This window comes from Pleurodeles waltl, chromosome 9, assembly GCF_031143425.1.
Source record: "Pleurodeles waltl isolate 20211129_DDA chromosome 9, aPleWal1.hap1.20221129, whole genome shotgun sequence".
NCBI classification, from domain to species: Eukaryota; Metazoa; Chordata; class Amphibia; order Caudata; family Salamandridae; genus Pleurodeles; species Pleurodeles waltl.
The window spans coordinates 339,725,561-339,749,576 of record NC_090448.1 but is presented as its reverse complement, the minus strand read 5'-3'; the positions used below and the strand labels follow the sequence as shown (position 1 = coordinate 339,749,576).

Below are 24,016 nucleotides of genomic sequence, written 5' to 3'. Positions count from 1 at the left end.
GTGGTACCGTCAGACCCTCCGGGTCTGACCAGTTGTCGGCCACCACACAGTCCCCCTCCACTCCGCCCAAGCCCTCCTAGTGAGGTTCTGAAAGACCAGGTCCGTCCAGTTGGAGGGAGGATTCAGTTTCATCTCCCTCACTGGCATTCCATCATAACGGACAAATGGGTCTTGCAGATCATTGAAAGGGCTATTCCCTCCCTTTCCAGTCTTTCCCTCCTTCTATCCCTCCGACAAAAGAACTTCTGATGGAGTACCATTTGGTTTTTCTCCGCGAGGAAGTTACGGCTCTCTTGACCTCGGGAGCTATAGAAAGAGTCCCCATGTCAGAAGTAGGCAGTGGTTGTTATTCCCGCTACTTCCTGATTCCCAAGAAGAACAAGGGCCTTCGCCCTATCTTGGATTTAAGGGATGTCAATCTCTTCCTCAAGAAGGAGAAATTCAAGATGCTCACTCTTGCTCAGGTCTTGTCTGCCCTAGACCAGTGAGACTGGATGGTAGCGCTGGACTTGCAGGATGCGTATTTTCATATCCCTATCCTGCCCGCCCACAGGCGTTACTTGCGGTTCAAGGGGCCCACAAGCAATTTCAGTTTACTGTGCTCCCCTGCGGTTCACCAGTGCCCCTCGAGTGTTCACCAAAGTGATGGTGGTGGTGGCAGCTCATCTGCCCAGGTTAGGGATTTCAGTCTACCCCTACCTAGACGATTGGCTGTTGAAGGCTCCGACGCCCCAGGCTCTCGTCACCCATCTCTGCATTCACTGGGGTTCACTAGAAATGTGCCGAAGTCACACCTGACTCCCTCTCAGAAACTCACTTTCATCAGAGCTGTTCTGGGACAGTGCAGTATCTGGCCTATCCCCCCGAGCAGCGAGTCCACGATATTCAGGTTATGATACAGATGTTTCGGCCTCTATCCTGGATTTCAGTGAGACAGACTCAGAGGCTGTTGGGACTCATGGCTTCCTGCATCCTATTGGTCAAGCATGCCAGATGGCATATGAGGGCTCTGCAGTGGGACCTGAAGTTCCAGTGGGCACAGCATCAAGGAAATCTTACCGACGTGGTTCAGATCTCGGAGGGAACTGCAAAGGATCTGCAGTGGTGGTTAGTGAACTGCGATTGGGTCAAAGGCAGACTCCTCTCCCTTCCCCAACCAGATCTCACAGTAGTGACAGATGCGTCACTTCTGGGAGGTGGCGGGCATCTGGGAGAGGTGGAGATCAGGGGTCGCTGGTCTCCGGCAGAATCTGGGCTCCATATCAACTTGCATTTCTTCCTTTTGTGAAAGGGGAGGTAGTGCAGGTGTTCAAGGACAACACTACTGCAATGTGGTACTGCAACAAGCAGGGCGGTGTGGGGTCGTGGACCATTTGTTAAGAGGCACAGTCTCTGGATATGGCTGGAACAGCAGGGCATATCCCTTGTGGTTCAACACCTGGCAGGTTCTGTAAACGCCAGGGCGGACGAACTCAGCCAGCGATGCTTAGCAGATCACGAGTGGTATCTCCATCCAGAGGTGGCACAAGGACTCTTTCAGCAGTGGGGAGAGCCTTGGTTAGATCTGTTCGCCTCCGCAGAGAACGTGCAATGTCAGCAGTATTGTGTGTTGGAGTTTCCAAGCAGGCTATCACTAGGCAACGCTTTCCGTTGCGAGTGGAGTTCAGGCCTATTGTATGCCTTTCCGTCCATACCACTTCTGCCCATTGTTCTCAAGAAAATCAGGAACAACCGGGCCCAATTAATCCTAGTGGCTTCAGATTGGGCACGGAGAGTCTGGTATCTAGATCTTCTCAAAATTAGCATCAGTCCTCCAATCAGGTTGCCTCTTCAGGATGATCTTCTGTCGCAGCAGCAGGGGAAGGTTCTTCACCCAAACCTGTCAACTTTGCGGCTTCATGCGTGGAGGTTGAGCGGCGACAGTTGATGGTTTATGACCTCCCTTCTGAAGTCTGTGATGTCATTCTAGCAGCCAGGCATCCGTCTACTAAGTCGATTTACGCCTGCCGGTGGAAACATTCTGTTTCATATTGTACAGAGAGGTCTATTGATCCTCTTTCTTCTCTCGTAGGGGATTTCCATGTATAGTCATAAGCATTGAATAGTTCCGCGCGCCTGCGGGGACCCCGGAGCACTGATGTGAAGTATATTCTTAAGTGCAAACACCAGCCGTTTAAAGAAAAGGTCTGTCAAAAAACACTTAAGAATAACATTGTGCAGCCTATGTGAACAGCTACACAGGCCAAATTGTTGAAAAGAAAATCAATAGTAGTGTAAATTCATGTTCAAACACCTATTTATTCTAGAAATGTAATAACAAATACATTCTCATACTTTATTTACACCTCTGATGAGAATAAAACAATGCAGGGCAGTGTAGCCCATAGGCTGCCATTATACAGAATGTAAATAGAGCTGTGCCTTTAAGAAAAGTAAAGTCTTCCTGTTTCCCATCATGCACAGCAAAAGGCAGTTGCCTCAGTTCTTTTTTCCGGCTCCTGCTGACAGGACCCTGAAGCATTGAGCTCTACCTCACAAAAGCTTTTGTTTGTGACAGAAATTCATTGAAATATCTTCTGAATTTCATTTTCACTCGACGTTTTTACCTTTGAGTGATCATTTTCTACTGATTTCTGTTAAATTCTGACAGAATTTTGAGGTTTTTCTAGTTAGAAATGCCTTCACTTTTTGATAAATGTCCTTCTTGTGGAAGAAAGAAGGCTAAAACAGATTCACATAGGGTCTGTATAATTTGTCTTCCATCCAGCCACAAACCGGAGTCGTGTGACATCTGTAAAACCTTCTCTAGAAGAACCCTTCGTGACAGAGAGAAGATCCGACTCCAGGCGAAAGAGGACAGGAGAAAAAGTGGCCATTCCACTACAGAGCGAGGAGAAGGTCAGACTTCTACCAGGGCTCAACCTGTTTCCTCCATGACTCCTTCCAGACCTGCTGAAAAACGACATAGATCTCCGACGTCGAGAGCGTCGACGTCGAAGCAGGGAACGGCGCCAACATGTTCGCCGTCGAGGAGTGCTTCGCCGGCGAGAAAACGACATCGTTCGCCGTCGACAGCTATTTCGCCGTCGAGGCGGCGAAGACACCCGACGTCGAGAGGATCTGGGTCGCCGTCGACACGGCGAACACAGTCCACGCCAAGGAGATCCGAGTCGGGCTCGCCGTCTACACGGCGAGGGAGATCGCCGTCGAGAGAGAGTGTTCGCCGTCGGAGGCGTTCACCGTCACTGCACCGACGTCGAGGTTCGTCGTCGAGAGGTTCTCAGCGGCGAGACGAGTCGACGTCTAGAGGCACTCGGCGTCACCGCAGTTCGACGTCGAGGAGTGCTTCGACGTCGAGAAGACCATCTAAGAGGCCTAGAAGGGTTTATACAACCTCAGAATCCTCGGCCTCGCTTATCCTACTTCCAGCATCACCACAGCTCTCACAAAGGCAGTCGCCTTTACCACAGACGCCGGTAACACCTACGGCTCCTCTTCCGGCGCCTCCTCCAGAACCTGTTCCGAGGACTCCAACGCGATCTGCAGGGCGTTCTGGTTATTCCTCGAGACGTACATCTACCTCAAGGCACCGTCGTCAATCACATCATGGACATTCTTCATCGTCCACACGAGACTACTCTCCAACCTTATCAGACTCACCATCCCCAAGAGTGTCTCCCATAGATGATGTCAACACATTTCAGGAGGTCTTAGTGAGAGGGGCAACCAAGCTGAATATCCCGCTAGCAGCTCCAGCCCAATCGACATCAGTAATCTTTGAGACCTTGCATCAAAGGACATCTTCACGACCTTTACTTCCACTGGTTCCGGGTCTTATTGAACCGGCAATGGACATTTTTCTCACGCCGGCTACAACAAAGTCTGCTCCTTCCAGACTCATTAAAAAGTACCGTCCACCAGAGCAAGATCCTCTATTCTTGAGGTCGGACCCAGTACCAGACTCGGTAGTTATAGTGGCAGCGAAGAAATCGCATTCGACGTCACCGTCTTCCTCTGCTCCCCCAGACAAAGAAAGCAGAAAGATCGATGCTGCAGGAAGAAAAGTATGCTCGACGGCATCTATCACCATAAAAGCAGCCAGTGCCACTGCTTTATTAGGGAGATATGATCGATCCCTCTGGGACTCTATACTACAGTTCTCAGAGCATCTCCCTAGGGACAAAAGGGAAGATTTCCTAGAGGTCGTGAGCGAGGGAGCAATGGTTTCTAACCAGATCATAAGTGCTGCGGCAGATGCTTCAACTCTATCCGCACATAACTATGCTCATGGTATAGCGCTCAGGAGACATGCATGGCTGCGGCTTACATCGCTTAAACCCGAAGCACAGCAGAGGATACAGAACCTGCCTTTCTCAGGCTCCACTTTATTCGGCTCTCATGCCGATGATGAGATGGCCAGAATGAAGTCGGAGCTGGATACCTTAAAAGCGGTAGGCATAGAGCGACCTAAAGAACAGCGAAAGGGATTCCGCCCATATCAAAGAAGACTGTTCACCCACAGGTATCAGGCTCCACATTGGTCGTCTTCACGCCCTCAGCAACAGCAGCAGCAGCAGCATCAGAGGGGCTTCTCCAGAAAGTCGACAAGGGGTCGTTCAACACCTCAGACCCAGACACCTCGACAAACTCCCACGTCTAGGCCCTGAATCTTTGCTTCCCCCTCCTCCGTTACCCACTCCGGTAGGGGGAAGTATCTCAAATCATCTAGACGAGTGGCTACGCATCACAACAGACGCCTGGGTATTGAATATTGTGAGACATGGTTACGCTCTCAGATTCACCAGTTCTCCACCATCTGTTCCACCCAAAACAGCCAACCACCATCTCGAAGCTCTGCAGTTAGAGGTCAATATCCTATTGCAAAAAAGAGCCATAGAACCCGTTCCCATCAGCCAACATGGGAAGGGGATTTATTCGAGATATTTCCTTGTACAGAAAAAAGACAAACAAGAGTTTCGTCCCATCTTAGATCTGAGGACAGCAAACAAATGGATTCGCAAAGAAAAATTCAGGATGTTAGCCTTACACCAAATTTACCCACATTTACGTCAGGGCGACTGGCTATGTGCGATAGATCTTTGCGACGCTTACTTCCATATCCCAGTAGCCAAGAAACATCGAAAATTCCTAAGGTTCACTGTCGGAAAACGCCATTACCAATTTGCAGTTCTACCGTTCGGCCTAAAATCAGCGCCAAGGACTTTTTCCAAATGCATGGCGGTAGTAGCCGCCCACTTGAGGAAACAGCGAATATTCGTCTATCCCTATCTAGACGATTGGCTCATAAAGGCCTCCAGCTATCTCGAGGCACAGCAGCATTTCGAATGGACTCTACAACTGCTACAAAAACTTGGTCTTCAAGTCAATCTTCTGAAATCAACAGCAACACCTGTTCAGAGGTTGCATTACTTAGGGGCCATTGTAGATACCAAGCTAGGAAAGGTGTTTCCTTCGGAGGAACGACGGTTATCGATTCTCCAAAAGTGCAAACAACTGCAGGAAAGACCTCAAGCCACTGCAAGAATAATAGCTTCTCTACTGGGCTCGATGGCGTCTTGTATCCATCTGGTTCCCAATGCTAGTCTCATATGAGACCATTGCAGGAAAATCTAGAGGATCAGTGGTGTCAACTGAGGGACGATTGGGAGAACAAAGTCCTGCTGTCTCCTCACACCCTACAATCCCTCAAGTGGTGGTGTTTGCCCAGCAATCTCTTGGTGGGGATTCCGTTCCAACAACGACCTCCATCTCAAACCATCGTAACAGATGCGTCACTGCTCGGATGGGGGGCGCACATGGAACATCTTCGAGTCCAAGGCGAGTGGTCACAGAAAGAGAGTCTCTATCACATCAACCTGCTGGAACTTCGCGCAGTCCACCTTGCGCTCAAAGCCTTCCTTCCCTCTCTGAGAACGGAAACTCTCCTTCTTCAGACAGACAACGTGGCCACTATGTACTACGTGAACAAACAAGGAGGCACCAGGTCCAGAATTTTATCCAGAGAGGCCCAGACAATCTGGCATTGGCTTCTAGCCAGGAACCTGTCGCTAGTGGCAACTCACCTGCCCGGCATCCAGAATGTTCAAGCGGATGCCCTCAGTCGGGTAATAAGCGAGAACCACGAATGGGTACTACACGACGACGTCGTTCATTCCATTTTCGCACTCTGGGGTACCCCTTCTACAGACCTATTCGCAACCCCAGAAAACAAAAAATGCCAAAACTTCGCCTCCAGATATTACCATCCAGGGACACTGGGGAATGCCCTATGGATAAGCTGGTCAGGGGCATTTCTTTACGCCTTTCCACCGCTTCCCCTGATTCCGGCAGTTCTCCAGAAGCTGTCCAATGCTCAGACCAAAATGATCCTAATTGCTCCGGAGTGGCCACGCCAGTGGTGGTTCCCAGACCTTCTTCACCGGTCACTCAAACCACACATCAGGCTACCATATCGCCCGGACCTTCTCACGAAGTTCAGAGGGCAGATATCTCATCCCAACCCCTCATCGTTGAGTTTGGCAGCATGGCTCCTGAGCTAGTGCAATATGGACATTTGAACTTACCTCAGGACTGTATGGAAATTCTGAGGGAAGCAAAACGCCCTTCCACACGATCAGCCTATGCAAGCAAGTGGAAGAGATTCTGCATTTGGTGTTTACACAACAACATTGACCTGGTTTCTTGTGGAGAACAATCTATCTTACCATACTTGTTAAGTTTGGCAAAATCGGGCTTACAACTGTCGTCAATAAAAGTTCACTTGGCGGCGATAACAGCATACAGAAAGAGTCCTTCACAAACTTCTTTTTTTCGGATTCCGATTATTAAGGATTTCCTAGAAGGTTTAAAAAAGGTTTTTCCTCCCATTAGAAAGCCTTCTCCTCCATGGGAACTGAACGTTGTCTTATCACGTCTGATGCTGCCGCCATTCGAGCCGATACACAAGGCATCGCTGCAGCATCTCACATGGAAAGCTGCTTTTCTGGTGGCAATCACTTCAGCGCGTAGGGTCAGCGAAATCCAGGCCCTTTGCGCTCAGGAACCCTACACGGTTTTTCATTCTGCAAAAGTGGTAATGAGAACTCATCCAAAATTTCTACCTAAGGTAGTCTCCGACTTCCATGTGAACCAAACAATTTCATTACCGACTTTCTTTCAGAATCCAGCTACTCCTGCTGAGAGAACTCTGCACTCTCTGGATGTAAAGAGAGTATTGAAATTTTACTTGGACAGGACAAAAAGCTTACGAAAATCACAACAGCTTTTTATTAACTATGGCCCAATCAGAACAGGTTTGGGCACATCTAAACAATCTTTATCCAGGTGGATTGTTTCATGTATAATGTTATGTTATCAGTTAGCAAACAAATCCCTTGGTGGTAGACCAAAAGCCCACTCGACCAGAGGGAAAGCAGCTACTGTAGCCTTGATGAGAAATGTCCCTTTGGCAGAAATATGCAAGGCTGCCACTTGGAGGTCGGTCCATACCTTTACTAAGCATTACTGCCTTGATACAGACGCTAGGGCAGATGCTCAGGTTGGACAGGCTTTGCTCAAGAATTTGTTTGCATGATTCATGTTTTTCTCAGTATTCTTATATCGACTCCACCGCGGCTATGGGGATGGGCTTGCTACTCTATTCAATGCTTATGACTATACATGGAAATCCCCTACGAGAGAAGGAATGGTTTCTTACCTGTAACTCCAGTTCTCTCGTAGGGGTATTTCCATGATAGTCATAAGCAACCCTCCCTCCTCCCCGGTGGAGTTGACATAGAACATGAATATTATGGAGGTGGGTACTCCAACAAATGTTTTGTTGTTTCTTCATGTCAGGTAATAGCCTCCAAAAAAGAACTGAGGCAACTGCCTTTTGCTGTGCATGATGGGAAACAGGAAGACTTTACTTTTCTTAAAGGCACAGCTCTATTTACATTCTGTATAATGGCAGCCTATGGGCTACACTGCCCTGCATTGTTTTATTCTCATCAGAGGTGTAAATAAAGTATGAGAATGTATTTGTTATTACATTTCTAGAATAAATAGGTGTTTGAACATGAATTTACACTACTATTGATTTTCTTTTCAACAATTTGGCCTGTGTAGCTGTTCACATAGGCTGCACAATGTTATTCTTAAGTGTTTTTTGACAGACCTTTTCTTTAAACGGCTGGTGTTTGCACTTAAGAATATACTTCACATCAGTGCTCCGGGGTCCCCGCAGGCGCGCGGAACTATTCAATGCTTATGACTATCATGGAAATACCCCTACGAGAGAACTGGAGTTACAGGTAAAAAACCATTCCTTCTTCTCTATCTAATGTCCTTTTGATTATTCGATCACTCGCCCAACAGGGTTCCTCCTTAGGGACTCTCAAGGGATATCTTGCCTCCTTATCGGCGTTTCTACGCTTGCCCGACCAACCATCTTTGTTCAAGTCTCCCATTGTACAGAGATTTTTAAAAGGGCTTGTGCATATGCTTCCACCTGTGCCTTTTGTCATGCCCCAGTGGGATCTTAATCTTGTACTTACTTTTCTAATGTGTGTTCCTTTTGAGCCTTTACATAACTGTCCTCTCCAGCTGCTCACTATCAAAACTGCATTTTTGGTGGCAATAACATCTGCCAGGAGAGTGAGTGAGCTGCAGGCTTTATCATCGAAATCGCCGTATCTCACGATATATCCTGATAAAGTAGTCCTCAGAACTTGTGCCTCTTTCCTCCCCAAGGTGGTGACCCCATTCCATCTGGCTCAAAATATCACCCTGCCCACCTTCTTTGCGCCACCGCATCCCTCTAAGGCAGAGGAGCGTCTCCATCGGCTGGACCCAAAAAGAGCGTTATTGTTCTACCTTGACCACACAACACATAACCGCTCACTTCCGGGTTAGCAGTGGTTAAACATAAACAAAACAGCCAACATTAAAACTATCTCTGTTTGAGATGGTGATCTCAAACAGATGTTGAACACTCTAATAGGCCCAGTTGAGGTGCAGAAGTACCCCACTTGTAGGTTTTCTGTCTGCCCCCTCACTAACAGTGGAATGCCAAGTTAAGAGTGGACACCTCTTACTCTTACCAGTTCCCACACGCAGGCACGGTCCGGATTCACTCAAGGAGCACACTAGTGCAATATTATATAATCGCCGAACTACAGCAATGGTTTTTAAGCTATTAATTTAAATTGTGATACATACACCACCAGCATTTAATTTTGTATGTACTCACTAAACAGACACTGTTTCAGCAGCACAATTTTATTCATTTGCTTGCAACTGTGCGAGGCACAATCCTGGCGTGGCCCGGCTCAGAGGATCAGGCCACGAGGTGGTGAGGTGTAATCTCTCGCTGACGTCTCGTCTCTCCCGCCACGCTCCCTTGCGTGCAGTGCTGTTACTGGCAAGGCGCTCGAAGAGGGAGGCTGAGCAGCAAGGCCAGAATGGCCAATCACTGGCTACACAATAAAGCCATACAGTGATTGGTCATTAATGCTCTCTTTGCTTTCTGCCACAAACTGAGCCTCCCAGATCTGCGCTACCACTGCTTTCTGCTTCAGAGGCCCTAGTAGCCAGACTTTGAGCCAGTCTAGGCACTGCTCCCTTGCTTTCAACACAGCATGAGAGCAGTGCCAGGATTGGCCTGCTGCATGCACTGAGCCTCAGAAGGATTAGGAACTCGCCCACAGCTAACAGCTGACTGCTGCAGGCTAAATAAACACTTGATTTGTAGTTACATCTACTTAAATTAATTTAGGGCTAAGGGGCCAAAAATATCAGGGGTGCGACGCTCTAAGGAAGGCACGTCAACTTCTCTAAACACAGTTTCTTTTAAGAGCTCTTCTTATAGGAAAAATGTTTCTCTGAAATATGCCTAAATGCATTGCTGTTTTACACCCAGACTTCCTGCTTCCTTCTGCATTTCTGTGTGTATGATTTCTATTGAAGACCACCTGCCTTTTTGATAATTTTCATTTGAACTGTCTGAAATCTGTCTCAAATCTGTCTTTGTGCATGCTTATCTTCTACAAGTGCAGAAGAAATAATAGTGGTCCTGTGGGTCTCTTCATCTATGAATAATCCAAACCAAAATGCAATCTCTACATCATCAATCCGTAATGCTTTTTTTATTCATGATTATAATCGTGAAGTGCAGACAGCGCAATGCTCAAAAATGCAGTGAGGTGCATTATTTACAGTGATCCATATCAAATAAAGGGATGTCCGAGGATTGTCCTTAAGTCACAAAATCCATGGTAAAATCACTGGCTATTGTGCACAATATGAGCAATCGGACAATCCCAATAAAACAGTTGACGTTTCGACCCTTGTAATAATTCAAAGGGGTCTCATCAAGACGAACGTGCCATCTGACGTGTTCTATTGGTACTCTATTGCCAGATAGTGAAGAATGGATACCAGCCACTCTCTACATATATCTTTGTGTTGGTAGGTGAAATGTCAGACAGCATGCTCGTCCTGATAAGACCCAGATGTTTTTTTCTGCATTATCATTTGCAATAGTGGTCTCTTCATCTTAAGCCATGCTCTTGGTTTTTGATCTCCATGTGCATTACTTACCAACATTTCAGAGCTTGCCTATGCAAGCAAGCAAGATTAGCCCCCAAGGCTTTCTAAATCAGTTTTTGTCAACACTCATAAAGAATTGTTGGTTATGAATCACTCGTCCCCTGACCAACTTCCTTGTACACCTGAGAAATCCGGTTGGGTTTATCGTAGGCTTCCCTTCACTATTGCTTGCTTTGGTGGCTTTGGTTAATGCCTTCTCTCTGGGATGTTTGATAATTAGGTAGCTGCATATTTGCATCCATTATTGATGCAGAGCCCTTGCTATTTTCTGTAGCTCCTTTTTTTCTGGAATGAGGGCACGGACTTAATCTTGAATTTGGTAGTGGGTGTGTTGCTGTCATTGGCATTCATTTCCACTTGTTAGTAACATGAAGGGGCTGAGTGTGACCTGGTAACGTATATCAAGTAGAACCCATGTTAAAATAGATGAATTTCTATTAGGAAAATAAAGCTTGATGGCACACTATAGTTCTCCCTCCTTCCCATGTGTTGAAAAAAGCCTACACATGGTGTTCTTGCTTAAAATGTTTGCCTGCCAACCCAATCAGAGAGTGCAGTCCATGGTTCGCTGACTGGTACCCTCTCTATACTTCACCAATGAACCTAGTACTTCACTTAGGATTTTCCAGCCCCTCAGCTGGATTCAAGCCTTTTTTCTGTTTCACGTTTTTTGGCCATTAACTATTGCTGTCTCCAGTTACAAGGAGTGTTTTCTCTCCAGACCCTTACTTTCTCACTGCCTTAAAAAAACTATTGCCTCCCTCTTCCATGTATGCCAATGGAGATCAGCTTTAAGCTTATATTTGGTTCAGTGTTTTTTTCCTCAGTGACTGATCTGCACAAGTTGTGTGTCTCTTATTTGGGCTATTTCCATCTGGTGAGTTCCTCGTTTCTGTGTGGTTATCTGTTTGAAGTTAAAGATAAGAAGAATTCCGTCCATGTTGAAGGTAGATCTTATTTTCCAGGAAATTGGCATCTTTACAGGTTTCGTTAAGAGGCATTTGGAAATGGGTATTCTACCCATTTCAACTTTTCTTACTGTGCCAGTGGTTAAAAAAGTACTTAAACAGGTACCAATGTGACAGTCATTAGTGTTCCAGGGCCATCAACCATGTGTTCAAGAGGTAAACCATCTGCATACATGCGGTTGTGAGTAAATCCAAGCAGGAAAGTACATAGTCACATGACTTTGGGGCCTGCGGTGTACCGTATGCCCTATTATAAAAAGATATGGCCCTTTCAGTAGTCAACCAGTGGACCAACCTAAAACACCTTTTGCAACCGCACCCAATGAGCTAAAGAGGACGCATTCTGATCAATGTCATCATGTGGAAAAAATCAATTCTGTTATGCAAAAGTGTATGCAGGGTCCTATGCCTTCTAATTCGGGCACGTTTAAACACTTGCTCCTTCAGACACATCCAAACTAATTTTGATCAAGGAAATCAGTTTTGGAGCTGTCCTTAGTGATTTGGTCTCAATCTTATCACTGATGGTGCAAGCAGTCCCCTAACAACTCAACTTCTGCAATGCCTTTAACATTCTGCATCCTAGGTGTGGAGCCATCAATGAAATGGCAATTTGTGGCACTGTTACACATGGAAATATCTTTTTATGCTACAGTTCACTCTTACGATTCTATAGTTTTACATATTAATATATACATAACATAGTCCTCACCAATTCCTAACCTTGAATAAATCTAACTTTGTGACCAATACATTTCACATTGTAATAATTTCTTAGACAAAAGAATTAGCCACAATTCAGCAGCATTATGTGAAATACTGCACTTTGATTAGGTATCATGCTGACCACCATCTCTTTAGTAGCAATAATTTGATTTAAACATTTCCTGTAAGAGTGTCTCCCATCACCTGGACACAGTCTGGCCCACTTCTCTGTACAAACTGTTTAAGCTTGCTGACAATATATTCATGCAAACCTCTTTGTGTCCAGCAACAGCATCTCCAAGGGTTGAAGTTATGACTTTGGCTTGGTCATTCAAAAATACTGATTCTTTTCTTTTTCAGCCATTCGGTCGTAAATTTAAATTTGTGACCTGGGTCTATTGCATCATTCTGTTTGTGCTCCGATTTAGCTGTTGACTAGGTGTCTCCCATTTTCCTTAAACCTTTAGAATGCACTGGTGAGTAGTGTTATTCATGTTGGACTTGACTGTGGAGTAGTCCAAGTCCTGTGGCTGTAATACAGGCTAAAGTCATCACCTCTTCCACACCATGGTTGACAGGTGGTTTGAGGGTCTGGTGCTCATACGCCATGTTCATTTTTTGCCAAACATGTTGTTGTGCATCACAGACAGACAAGCCCAATTTGGTCTCATCTGTCCAGAGAATATTGTTCCAGGTGTCTTGTATCTCATTCTATCACTGTTTTGTAAATCTAAGCCTGTCAGCCATTTTCTTTATGGAGCGAAGGGGTTTGCTTCTGGTTACTCTTCTGCAGAAGATGTACTTGCTCAGTATTTTCCTAATGGTACTATCATTACATTCATTCATAAGATTTCTAGAAGCATCATGATATGATCTTTGCGTGGATTTGCAGGTAGACCGACTCCTGTGTAGATTGAAGGGGTCTTGGACGTTCTCATCTTGACGTGTTGGTTCAGAATTGGAGGTTGGAGTTAAAAATAACAGTTGTTCTAGGGGGAAAAGCTTGGATTCGTCCATCCATAGGTTTATATCACGTTTCCTCTGTCAACTTAAAAAATATGGTCAGTGCTGAGTGTGGTAGGTGATAGAGAAGCCAAACAAGCTGCTCCAGGCTTTTTAGTGTACTAATAGAAGCATTTGGTGTCTTAAGGGCACAAAGCTAGGTAACAAATACCAAAAACACATTAAATTCACAGCAAATGGAAATGTTAGACCTATTGAATAGCCACTGCTTAGCTGAGAGAGTAGACTGGGCATGCAAGCAGTTTTTTTTAGTTGAAGGGTTCACACATGACCAGGGTGCCAGAACATTCACCTGGATACTGAGACCTATCCGATACCAGCTTTTGTAATGGAACAGGAGAAACTGCTTCTCCATCTATTCCATTATTGAACTTGAGATCCTGGGCATGCACACTTGGGCCTGTCAGAATCCTGAATTACTATTAGTGTTGTGTATTGCACCAGAAATATTCCACTATGCATCTTGATAAGTGCAAGTGGCTCGGTTTCTGCCACTGGCCTTGAAGGTCGCCTTAATGCTATATAAGCCTTTTAGATAATATATTTACTTTTATGATTCTTCTAGCCAATGTATAGCTCCTTGTTTAATCTCATAAAGAGTACCCCTCCGCTATTGCTGCTCAGTTTGCTATCCCAGATGTTGTAATGCTTCAAAATGAGGCAGTAAAGATGCATTTTAACATCCTTGTTTAGATGTCTTAGAAGTATTTACCCGCCCTTCCTGCTGTGCAGGCATTCCCAGGAAGCTGTGCTGGAGGAAAAGCCAAAAGTAAAATACTGAAATGATGAGCATAACTTTCTCATTGCAGTCTCGTGAAATGTTAGCCTCATTAAAATATGATGTGGTGTTTTGTGGAATAAATGTATTTCAAAATCCTTGAGAAAAGTGTTTTACTCTGTATCTGTGACACCAGTCAGTGGCAACTGGTTGATGTAAGTCAACAGAATATAATTTTGAAAGGAATTTGTTTTACCCCTTTACTGATTCGGACACTTATGCCTGAAGAGTTGTTTTTCCACCACCTCTTGCAGTTTGGTGAACGAGCTGACTTTCACTGCCAGAAAGATGATGTCAGAGGAGGCTCAAAGCAGTGGCCTAGTGAGGTATGTAAAACCGTTTATATTTGGCCATGTTCTCCGTAGCTAAATATTGCTGTTACTTGCTGGACTGTATTAGTAATCTTAAGTGTGCTTCAGGTATTATTTAATTACATTGCGTTTCCGTTATTACCCACTACAGTAATATGCAGATCAGGGAGTGATTTGATGTGCAAGTTGGATTAATTATTCTCTGCTATGTTTTAAATAACCCCTATAGTGAGAATTGGGTGGCATCTACTGGCATCAGTAAAATATGGTTAGATACATAAGTAGGTATGAATCAGACATGTTCAAAATGATGGTAAGGTCTGTTTGATACCAAACCTAAACTCATTTCCCCCTGCCCCTAAAGCCCCTCTCGTGTGCCTTGCTTGTCAAAAATGTGTTTCAACATTCTATGCCACAGTGTATGTGGGGAAATCTGAAGCTCACACCTTCGCCCCCTCACCCACAATCTTAGTGACAAGCTACACCCAGAATGTGAAGCTAAAACGTGGATCCGTAAACATCTATCAGCAGTGTCTGCACCCCATATGTTTTGGTAATGTGCATATCTTATATCTTATACTATAAATGCTTAAGTACTCACACGTGTGAGCCCATGTCTCATCACTCATGCTCGCACCTAGTGAATTATGCGGTTATGTCACTTTTCCCTGATGTACCGGCAAATAACATTGTGAGCATCTATAGGCTAATACGGCGAACTCTACTGGCTTTGCCAATACTTGTTTATACTTTGCATATAGTGCTTATTAGACTCGGTTTTAAAAAAAAAAAACAGTTTCTATTTTTGAGAAGACTTTAGCTTTTATTTTTTTCCAAGCAACATTTGATTTTTAGGGAAAGAACCACAAAGGTGTTTTGTGTCCATCCTCGATGAAGGCTGCGATTGTTGACGGATACGTCCACTAAAACAGGAGCTTTATATGCCACCGTTCAAGCCAGCTGGTTTTGGTTTAATCTCAAAATGGAGGTCTGCAAGACGCCACTTAACTCCCACGTGATAATCCTCCTTTCCAGCCATCAAGCTCAGCAAGTTCTCTTAAATGGACTCTGGACTGACTGTAGGCGTTCTGCGCCCGTGCCCAAGCCTTCCGTCAGCTATTTTTATAAGACTACATTTATGTTTATGCTCATTGCCTTTGCGGGGTTATTGAAAAAAGAAAGGTAATCACAAAGAATGTTCAGCCTGTCTGCCAAGTGAAGTGAGTCAGTTAGCGTTGACGTCCCAGCCAAGACCTCAATTAATCCTCATTCAGATTTGTAAAGCACAGCAAACCCTCCGTCCCTGCCTCTCTTTGGCTATCACATGCGCGCGCACTCTCTACATTCTCTCGTCCAGAAACGCGAGTCATTGTGCTCCAGCTGAAAGTATTACAAGACCATTTGGTTGTTTTATTTTGTTTAAACTGCTAATCGTAATGTTCTTCTTTTTGGTGCCTCGTTCTTTATCGTTCGCTTCCCGCCCTTCCGTCCTTGACTCCTTACACAAACTAACTGATTTGTTTGTCACTCTCCATTCCCATCTGCCTTCCCTTGCCTTTTCCATCATAACTCCATTTCTCTCGTTACCTGCGCGCTTTTTTTGTGGCTCTGAAACTTCCATCCCCCTACTACTGTTGTGCTATTTACGTAATCTCGCTCATTCTTCTTCTTTAATTCCCCTTGAGCACTCTGTTTATCTAGTTGTCGTGCCTTCTTAACTCAGTTCTCCAACTCTGAATTTCTCGATTTCATCCACCCAACTTGTACCTCGTCTGTTATTTTACCCCCAATGTTTATATCGCCCCCCGCCTTCCTGCTGCACGCCTTCCCTCCATGCCTATCCTTCCCCGGCTCCACTTGCCGCTCATACCTTAACTTCACGCCTTCCTTGCACCCCTTGCTGTCCCCTCCGTCGGCTCCACGTCTTTCATCCTTACCCTTCTCTCCTTCATCCCTCCTTTGCAGTCGTGTGTTTGAGAATAAAGAAGCAATGCTGGAAGGCGCTTTCGAGGTGGCTTCCGAGATCGCCAGCAAAAGCCCGCTAGCTGTCCAGGGGTCAAAGGTGAACTTGGTGTACTCCCGGAATCACTCTGTGCCGGAGGGCTTGAACTACATGGTGAGGAAATATCAACGTATCCCATTGGTTCATGTTTTATTCATTCACTCCATACTGTCTTCTAGGTACGATATTCAGACACTTGTCACAGTACTTTGTTCTTACCTTCTGTCCTCTCCTGGCATAGCCGTCTCTAAAACAGCATCCGCTAAGGGGGCGCAACTGGAAGGCAACTTCAGTGGTGCTAGTACCTTAAGATGTCGGAGTCGAGACGTGCGCGAAGCTTGTATTAGACCACACATTGGCAAAGCCAAGAAGTCTTTCTTTAACGTTCTAACAATTGCAAACATTCCTGCATCTGCATGCTTTAGCACATTAAAGCCAGGTCTATTATCCTTGCCAGTGAATTTCCCGAGACAGTGAGCAATGCATGAGCTCGGACAGCATACATCAGATTTGCGAGCATCAGTTGTCTGCAAGGTTTTTGGTACCAAGTGAGTTCTGTGCCTGGTGTCTGACCCAGAATACAAATTACGGAAGGCTTACTGGAAAGGTGTCTTCTCACCAAAAGCGACCCAAGGTGCAAAATGAACGAATCTTGCAAGAAACAAGATTGGTGTTGGGGATCTCCCAAACAGCACAAGAAAGTGCTCCTACAGATGAGAACTAGATTTATATGAAACCCATTAACAGTGTGGAGCATGTTCTGTAATGAAGAAAACAATGTGAGGCTTTTACGTGGCTATCACAAATGGGTGGGGGGGGAGGGGGTAAACCAGGAATTCAAAAGGAAGGGGTATCCACGGAGGTACCAGGGATACCTGGTCACAGTGTACAAACATGTATGTATTGGTTCTTACATAGCACAGACCTAGCTGGGGAGCAACAGTTTTGCACATTATGGGAGGTGATGTAAGAGAATGCAAGATTGTATACATCAAGTGGACGTTTAAATCTATTTTTCATACACATTTACACTAGTATCTTACACATTTACAGTTTAGGCACAGTGAGAGTACATTATTTGTTAATATCTTCACCATTTTCAGTTAACTGCAATGCTGGATTCAAACCAATGCCCCCAGACTGACAACTTAGTCACTAGACCACTCCTTCCTTAGTTTATGTAATAAAACATTTTTTAAAAGTTGGCTTCAGAATGTAGTTGAAAATGCTTAATATGTATCAATCTTTGTAAACATTCATATTCTAATGCTATTTTACCATAGGCCTTAAGCCATGTTACTCATGCCTAGCTAGTGAGAAGGCTGAATGCAAATTACTTTGGTATTGTACATGGACAACACCATAATTGCACTGCCATTGCTTAAGGTCCATGCTTATCTGTTTGCCTATCACAACGGGTTAACATACTTTTTATATTTGGAGAGCAAGGGGGATACAATACAGATAACTCTGCAGTATGGTCCAAGATTACCCACAAGAGCTGTCTGGTGACACCACAAACCACAAGACCAAGTGGTTTGTAAATGTCACCAGAGCCTCAGGATGGTAGTATAGGACAGTTTTACACGTTATGCATTTTTTTATATATCATTTATTTTGAGGAAGGTAAGTTGAAAAAGCTGTTTTCATCAAAGTTCAGCTAATAATGGACAGTGAACAGAATGAGAATGTTTGTTGTGTTCACCTGTTACAAATACATTCTTAATACAACAATGGGCAATGGTGATGTCATTAAATGTATGCAATTCTGTGACTGTAGAGTTTACCACATAACTATAGATTTACTGAGTTTACCACATAATTTGCTAAATTTGTATATTTCACTAAAATATTGTTTCTACTTCAAATGAATGGAAATAATACTTAGAGAATGTGCCACATATTTTTCATTTTTTAATGTGGTCTTTAATGCTGCATGGGTTCATGCCTAGAGCCTTTTATATGTACTAGGGCAGCTGCCAATGTCATGTTACATAGTCAAAACAAATGAATTGCCAATTTTTGTTTTGTATATGTTTTTTAGTAAGAGCATAATACCCAAAATATGTGAAGGGTGTAAGTTTAATGTTCCATGTGAAATTCAATTTCAAAATTGGCTATACCACCTTATATAATTCTAAAACAGCTGCCAAGTGACTGTATGTCAATGTGTGCAGCACCTTAACTCCCACCCAGTGCTCAATTCATAGCCAAGTAGTTTATTATTGTTTCATTTATTTAAAACCATAGCAACTGTACAGATTAAAACTTTGGTTCGGTATAATTTTATAAATGTCTTTAAAATGAATCTTAAAAGCTAGTGGCTAGTGCCCAATTCATAAAAAAGAAGAAACAATGTTTGGCCTTTAGGAGTGGCATGAGAGAGAATCTGCAGTTGAAATGAGATCTCTGCCCTGATGCCGAATTGACTGACGACCTGACTGAGGAGACCTTGTTTCAAGTGCATTCTCTCTTTCATGCCACTGCTAATGGACCAACATTGTTTCTTCTTTAAAACAGCAGTAAAAGATAAATCACACTGCCCTGCACAACGAAAGCCCCCATCATGGCGGTCTGTTGATTAGGATATTGTGATTCACCAGAACCCACCGCCTCCTAAAGAAAAGGTTTATACTGGTATCTACCTTCCGAGCACTACTCGGCTCAGGCTTTCCCTGTTACAGGCATCAACAAAGATGCAGCTAGGAATACAGTTCGAGACAGAGGGGTCCTTCTTGCCAAGTGGGCTTTGTGCACCAGATCTGTGGGAGCAAAGGTTAGTACAGACGGTGAGAGGTGCATTTAGCTTAGGACGTGCAGAGTGACTTGCAGCACCAATGGGAAAGGCATACCCTAAGTGCATGTTCCCTATTTGGGGGCAGAGGGAATTGTTGTGCAATCTAAGGAGAACAGGGACAGAGTACGGTGATGTTCTCCAGCATCAGTAACAATGAAATAAGCATTGCAAGTGACTGTTTAGTTTGGTAAAGATATTTAGGGAATTAGAGCCATGGTGAAGCTCACACATAGGGATAACGCAGATAAACCCGGGAGAAGAGTAAAGGTGGGACTTCATTCAGTTCCCTCAGTTAAGGTTTCAGTGGACACATAATTAACACATGTGTCAGGAAGGTTTCTTAATCTGGTGGACGAGATACTCCATCACAAACATGACAGATGTCAAGTCCCTAGTATTAGAAGTGCATTAGAGCCTATGACACTTATGGTGGATGGGATATATGTTATGTTATGGCAGACTTGATATCCATCTCGTTTTGACAAGGTCTTATTTCGAGTTTGGCGAATGGGATGCTCCGAGTCTTATGATTTTAATGAGGTGGCCTTGTCTCCTTATCGTTCTGCAGTCATAAGAGGAGAACAAGTAGTGAAGTCTCATCATGAGTGTGGATAGTTTGGTGCGTTAATGCTGCTGAAAGTCTTTAGAGTGATCTTTGCAGTGCATCCCCATGACACCTTATCTTTGTTCTTCTTAGGCTACTTGGAACATGAGTATGCTGCAGACGGAGGATTTAATGAAATCTGCCATGGCTGCAATGGAGAAGAAGACCCCTCGGGATGTTGTATACTCGAAACTCTGAGCTCGCCCATACATAAGCACCATAGTGCACTAGAAGAGCTATCATTGGGACGCTGGGCATGTGTTGGGCTGAACTTAATTGTAATATTGATTCTAAAGCTTGTGCTTAGATTACTCTGGGCATCTCCAGTAAAGTGAATCACAGCTAAAACACTTCTCCCTGAATGCAGCTTGTTAAAATAGATGCAATTAACAACTTTGAAGGATGTGAAACACTGTTAAGGACGAGACAGAAGAATAAAGTGAGTCTTTTAAACATCTGAAAGTGTTTGATGGTGGATATGTTCCTGTCCGTCCACGGGGAGAGTTCCAAATTAAAGCCACTGCACTTGAAACCTAACAGTGTTGTCTGATGGACCCAATGTGGTTGGAGCAGCATGCAAAGTGACTGACCACACTAATTGTGAAGAAAGCCTTTTCTGTCTTTGTAGACTTCTCAGCTTTTATTGAGCACCGTTGATAGAATAGTTGAGGAATTTGATACGTGTGAATTTTACATTGGCTTGTGAATTTAATGTATTGTTGGCAAAAATCATCAAAAAATATGAATCACCTTCATGCCTGTCGATTCATTCTTGAGTGCTGTGTTGTTCATGTAACAAAGCTCCAGGCAATGACAATTGCACCAGGGTTAAGATGCTCAATTGCTATACCGAGCCTTCCTCCACCTCACTTCTGCCCCCTTAAATAGTCATACTATGTCTGTCTTTTGGAGGCAAATAAAATAAAAATAACTCCAAACACCTATGTTATGCGAACATGATTGCTTGGATAATTTATCACACCTGTTCCCAGCAAAACCAGATCAGTCAAAATGCAGGAGCCTCTAGGACAAAAAATGAAGGAGCAGCCGGAATAATGCGAAGGTAGACGAAGATGGAAGTGGAACTAAGTGATTGTGGACGCAATTCTACCTAGCCCGGACACACCTAACTGGGTGCAGCCTGTGTTTCTAAGGTGTGATTGTAGATATGCTCTTGTGCCTTCATTGGCTGTTATGTTCGATCCTCTAACCCTGATAGCATTAGTTACTGACTCACTGATAATGTCAAGAAAGCAAACTCCAGTAAATTACGTTCTATTATTTGAATTTGCAGTTGCCTTGGGAACTCCATCCTGTACCTTTCAGGCCTTGTCTGTTTTGCACCATCAAAAGAAAAGCCCTTTAGCCCAGTAACTACAACTTTTCACTCTGAGCCTCAGGGCAAAAGGGATTAGTCAAAGTTGATGGCTTCTGACACACTGGTACAAGTTCTTACTGCATGATAATATCCTTCAGTCAGATTTGTTTAGTTCTCAAATGTGTCACTACAGGCAGCTTTGTTTGGTATCGACATTTGCCCTCATAGTACGTTCACTTGATCTGTTCCACCATATGAAACGATGCATGGGGTTTCCATGGAAAGTACACCATTGCATTTTCCAGCATATTTGTCAACGTAGAACAAAAGTAAGTGCTATCTCATCTCAGTGTGTACCTCACCCTTTTGTGTCACATGAGTTCCACAATAAATCGCGCTTTGAAATGATCAGGCAATGCATGTTTGAGCCCAGCCGAAACAACCCCTATAATGTTAACACAATGCCTGGAGTCTTCTGGGTTCATAGCTCTGATTGTCACCTTGTCCCTCCACTAATGCAAATTCAAAGCTGCAGGAAGTAGTGCCTGCAACCTCTAACTAATATAGTAAGCAGAAACGGATTAACCATTAAGTAACTGGTGATCTACGGATGTACCATACTGCATTAAAGGTTTTGGGACCACCTGCTTCTCGGATGATTTCAGACAACTAGCGTCACTGTAGGTATTTAACTTTCTCCTTTTAAGCTTCACTGAAGTTAAACTAATGAACCTAGAACTGTAGGTCACTTCCGTTGCATATTATCTATTCCATTTACACAATAAACAATTGTTTCCTCTTTGCACTGATCATGTTGTGCAAAACTGCTCAAGGGACATCTTGTCGGAGCCGCTTGACAGACCACTCACGTTTTTCCAGTCTACTTCTGTTAATAGCACTTTATTGGCTTAGTCTTTAGACCAAATATAAGTAGATGTTTATACAATCATGGAAGAATAGTCCTCTGATGTTTTATGTTATGTCATATCAGTAAAGCACAGCCTTATACTTTTAGCGACGTTGGGGGCTTTTTTTACGAGTTTCATTGATTGCTTCCTTGCCAGTATCTTGAGTTCATGTTTTTTGTTTTGTAGGTGTTCCTCTCATTATGTGGCAGTGTTCTTTGCATCTCAAATTGTTGTCTTGTGTCTGAGTTGTCATGTTGCGTTGATAGTGCCCTTTAAGGAATTTAGAAGATGGATTTTGCAACTATGTGCCTCTGTTCTCTAGTAAATTGTCAATAATCTCGGTCTCTACTTTTTAAGCCAATGTGTTTTCCTGTGTATGTCATTTCTATTTGTCTCTTTTTCCCTTTCAGACTGTTGTTTTTCTCCGTATCATGTAGTGTCATTGACACTACAATCAAGCCTTCTGTTCAAGTGATTGTTTTTGTGTGTGATGTCTGCACAAGTTCAGTTGTCATTTTCTTGGATGTGCATTGCTATGCTTCCATGGTAGGTATTTTTACTGTTGTTAATAGCATTGATGGAGCATGACATTTCCTGTGTTTGTGAATTCGGTAATCGATGTCTTGCCTTGTCCTACATTTCCAGAGTAGTTGACTCCGCCAGGATTTTTGTTATTGTGTGTCTTGGAGTATTGCGTCTCTTACTTTTTCATCTTGGTTTGTCATGTTTGAGTGCTTATTTCAGATCTACCTATGCGACAGAGATCTGACTGTGCTCTGCTGCTTCCTACAAATGCTCATCTCTAAACTATGCATCCATACCACTCCATGATCTGTGTTTAGATTTCTGCAAGGGACACCCTACATCAGTAAGTTGCAGTCATCAAGGGTTCCGGTTTAAATTACTACAGAAGCCATTTCTCAGTTTCACTCAATTTCTATGGTATGTTCACGTTTATAATCTGCCTATGTTTTTGCTCCTAAGTGCAATGTTGAACATTACAAATAAACATGTCTCTGCTTACAGATAATCATTCTCATTCAAGCCCCATTCATGTTCTCCTCCAAGACTTCTGTCAATTTCTTGAAGAGTTATGCCTGTTTCAGGAGACTTATCTTTCTCTCTCCAAAATTCTTCACATGATCCCAGGAGCCCTGTCATAGCTTGCCTACGAGTTAGGGTTTTGCTCCTGAGCGAGCCCCATACGGCTTTCCTCCTCCAAAATGGGATCTGTGGCACTCCAAAAGCCATGTTTATAATATTCCTACACCTTTTCATACCTTTAAGAGCCATTCAATGCTTACTGGCATTGATACCTCTTCTGAGACTTACTTGGACTTGTAGTTGGGCCAAAGAGCAAAGAGATTATTTCATGGTGTTGATTTGCACCGCTGCTAAATTAATAAAAAAAAAAAAAAATAGAACAATTTCAAAGGAGTCAATACATTTAGAAAAGCAGATTCATACTACACCGATCTTCAATTACCATAATAAAAAATCAGAAAATGTTAGTAGATATTCCGACGAGATGTCTAGAGAAGCAATTGTAACACATATGTTTTCAGCCTCAGGTGTTCTGATTATGGTTTTCACAATATTTGGTTCAATGATATGAATACTCAGCATGTTGAACCTGGTAGTGTTGTCTAGATATTAAACCATTCCTGAAAGATAGTCTGTTGTTGCACCCTTTTATGACATGGCAGACTATATAGGGTCATTACCGATTCACACTACCACTAGTTAGGGTATTTAGAGCCCTCTGCAGCAGGCACATTACCGTAACACTATCTGGCTCCTGCAAACAAAATAAAAATCTCTAGAGCAGATACATTATCTCACCAGGCTGTATTTTACAATGGGCAGATGTAGACAGGAGCAATGTCAGTCAAATATAAGTCGTACTTGTGAGGACTCTGCCCCATTGCAATAAGTTAACCAAAGCAATATATCATATTGGAATCTGGACTTTCCTGAGAGGACACTGCTTCTGA

General features: G+C 43.8%; 1 protein-coding gene across 2 annotated transcripts in view; it reads left to right on the top strand.

The window, feature by feature from the left end:
- The window catches only part of ECH1 (enoyl-CoA hydratase 1), a 186,399-nt gene extending 166,141 nt beyond the window's left edge, over positions 1-20,258 (top strand). For both annotated transcript variants that reach the window (XM_069206892.1, XM_069206891.1), the window contains exons 8-10: positions 14,337-14,408; positions 16,359-16,509; positions 19,890-20,258. In XM_069206892.1, the coding sequence (XP_069062993.1) occupies positions 14,337-14,408; positions 16,359-16,509; positions 19,890-19,994 (328 nt within the window). In that variant the 3' untranslated portion in view covers positions 19,995-20,258. The remainder of the gene's footprint in view (positions 1-14,336; positions 14,409-16,358; positions 16,510-19,889) is intronic.
- Positions 20,259-24,016: the final 3,758 nt, after the last annotated feature.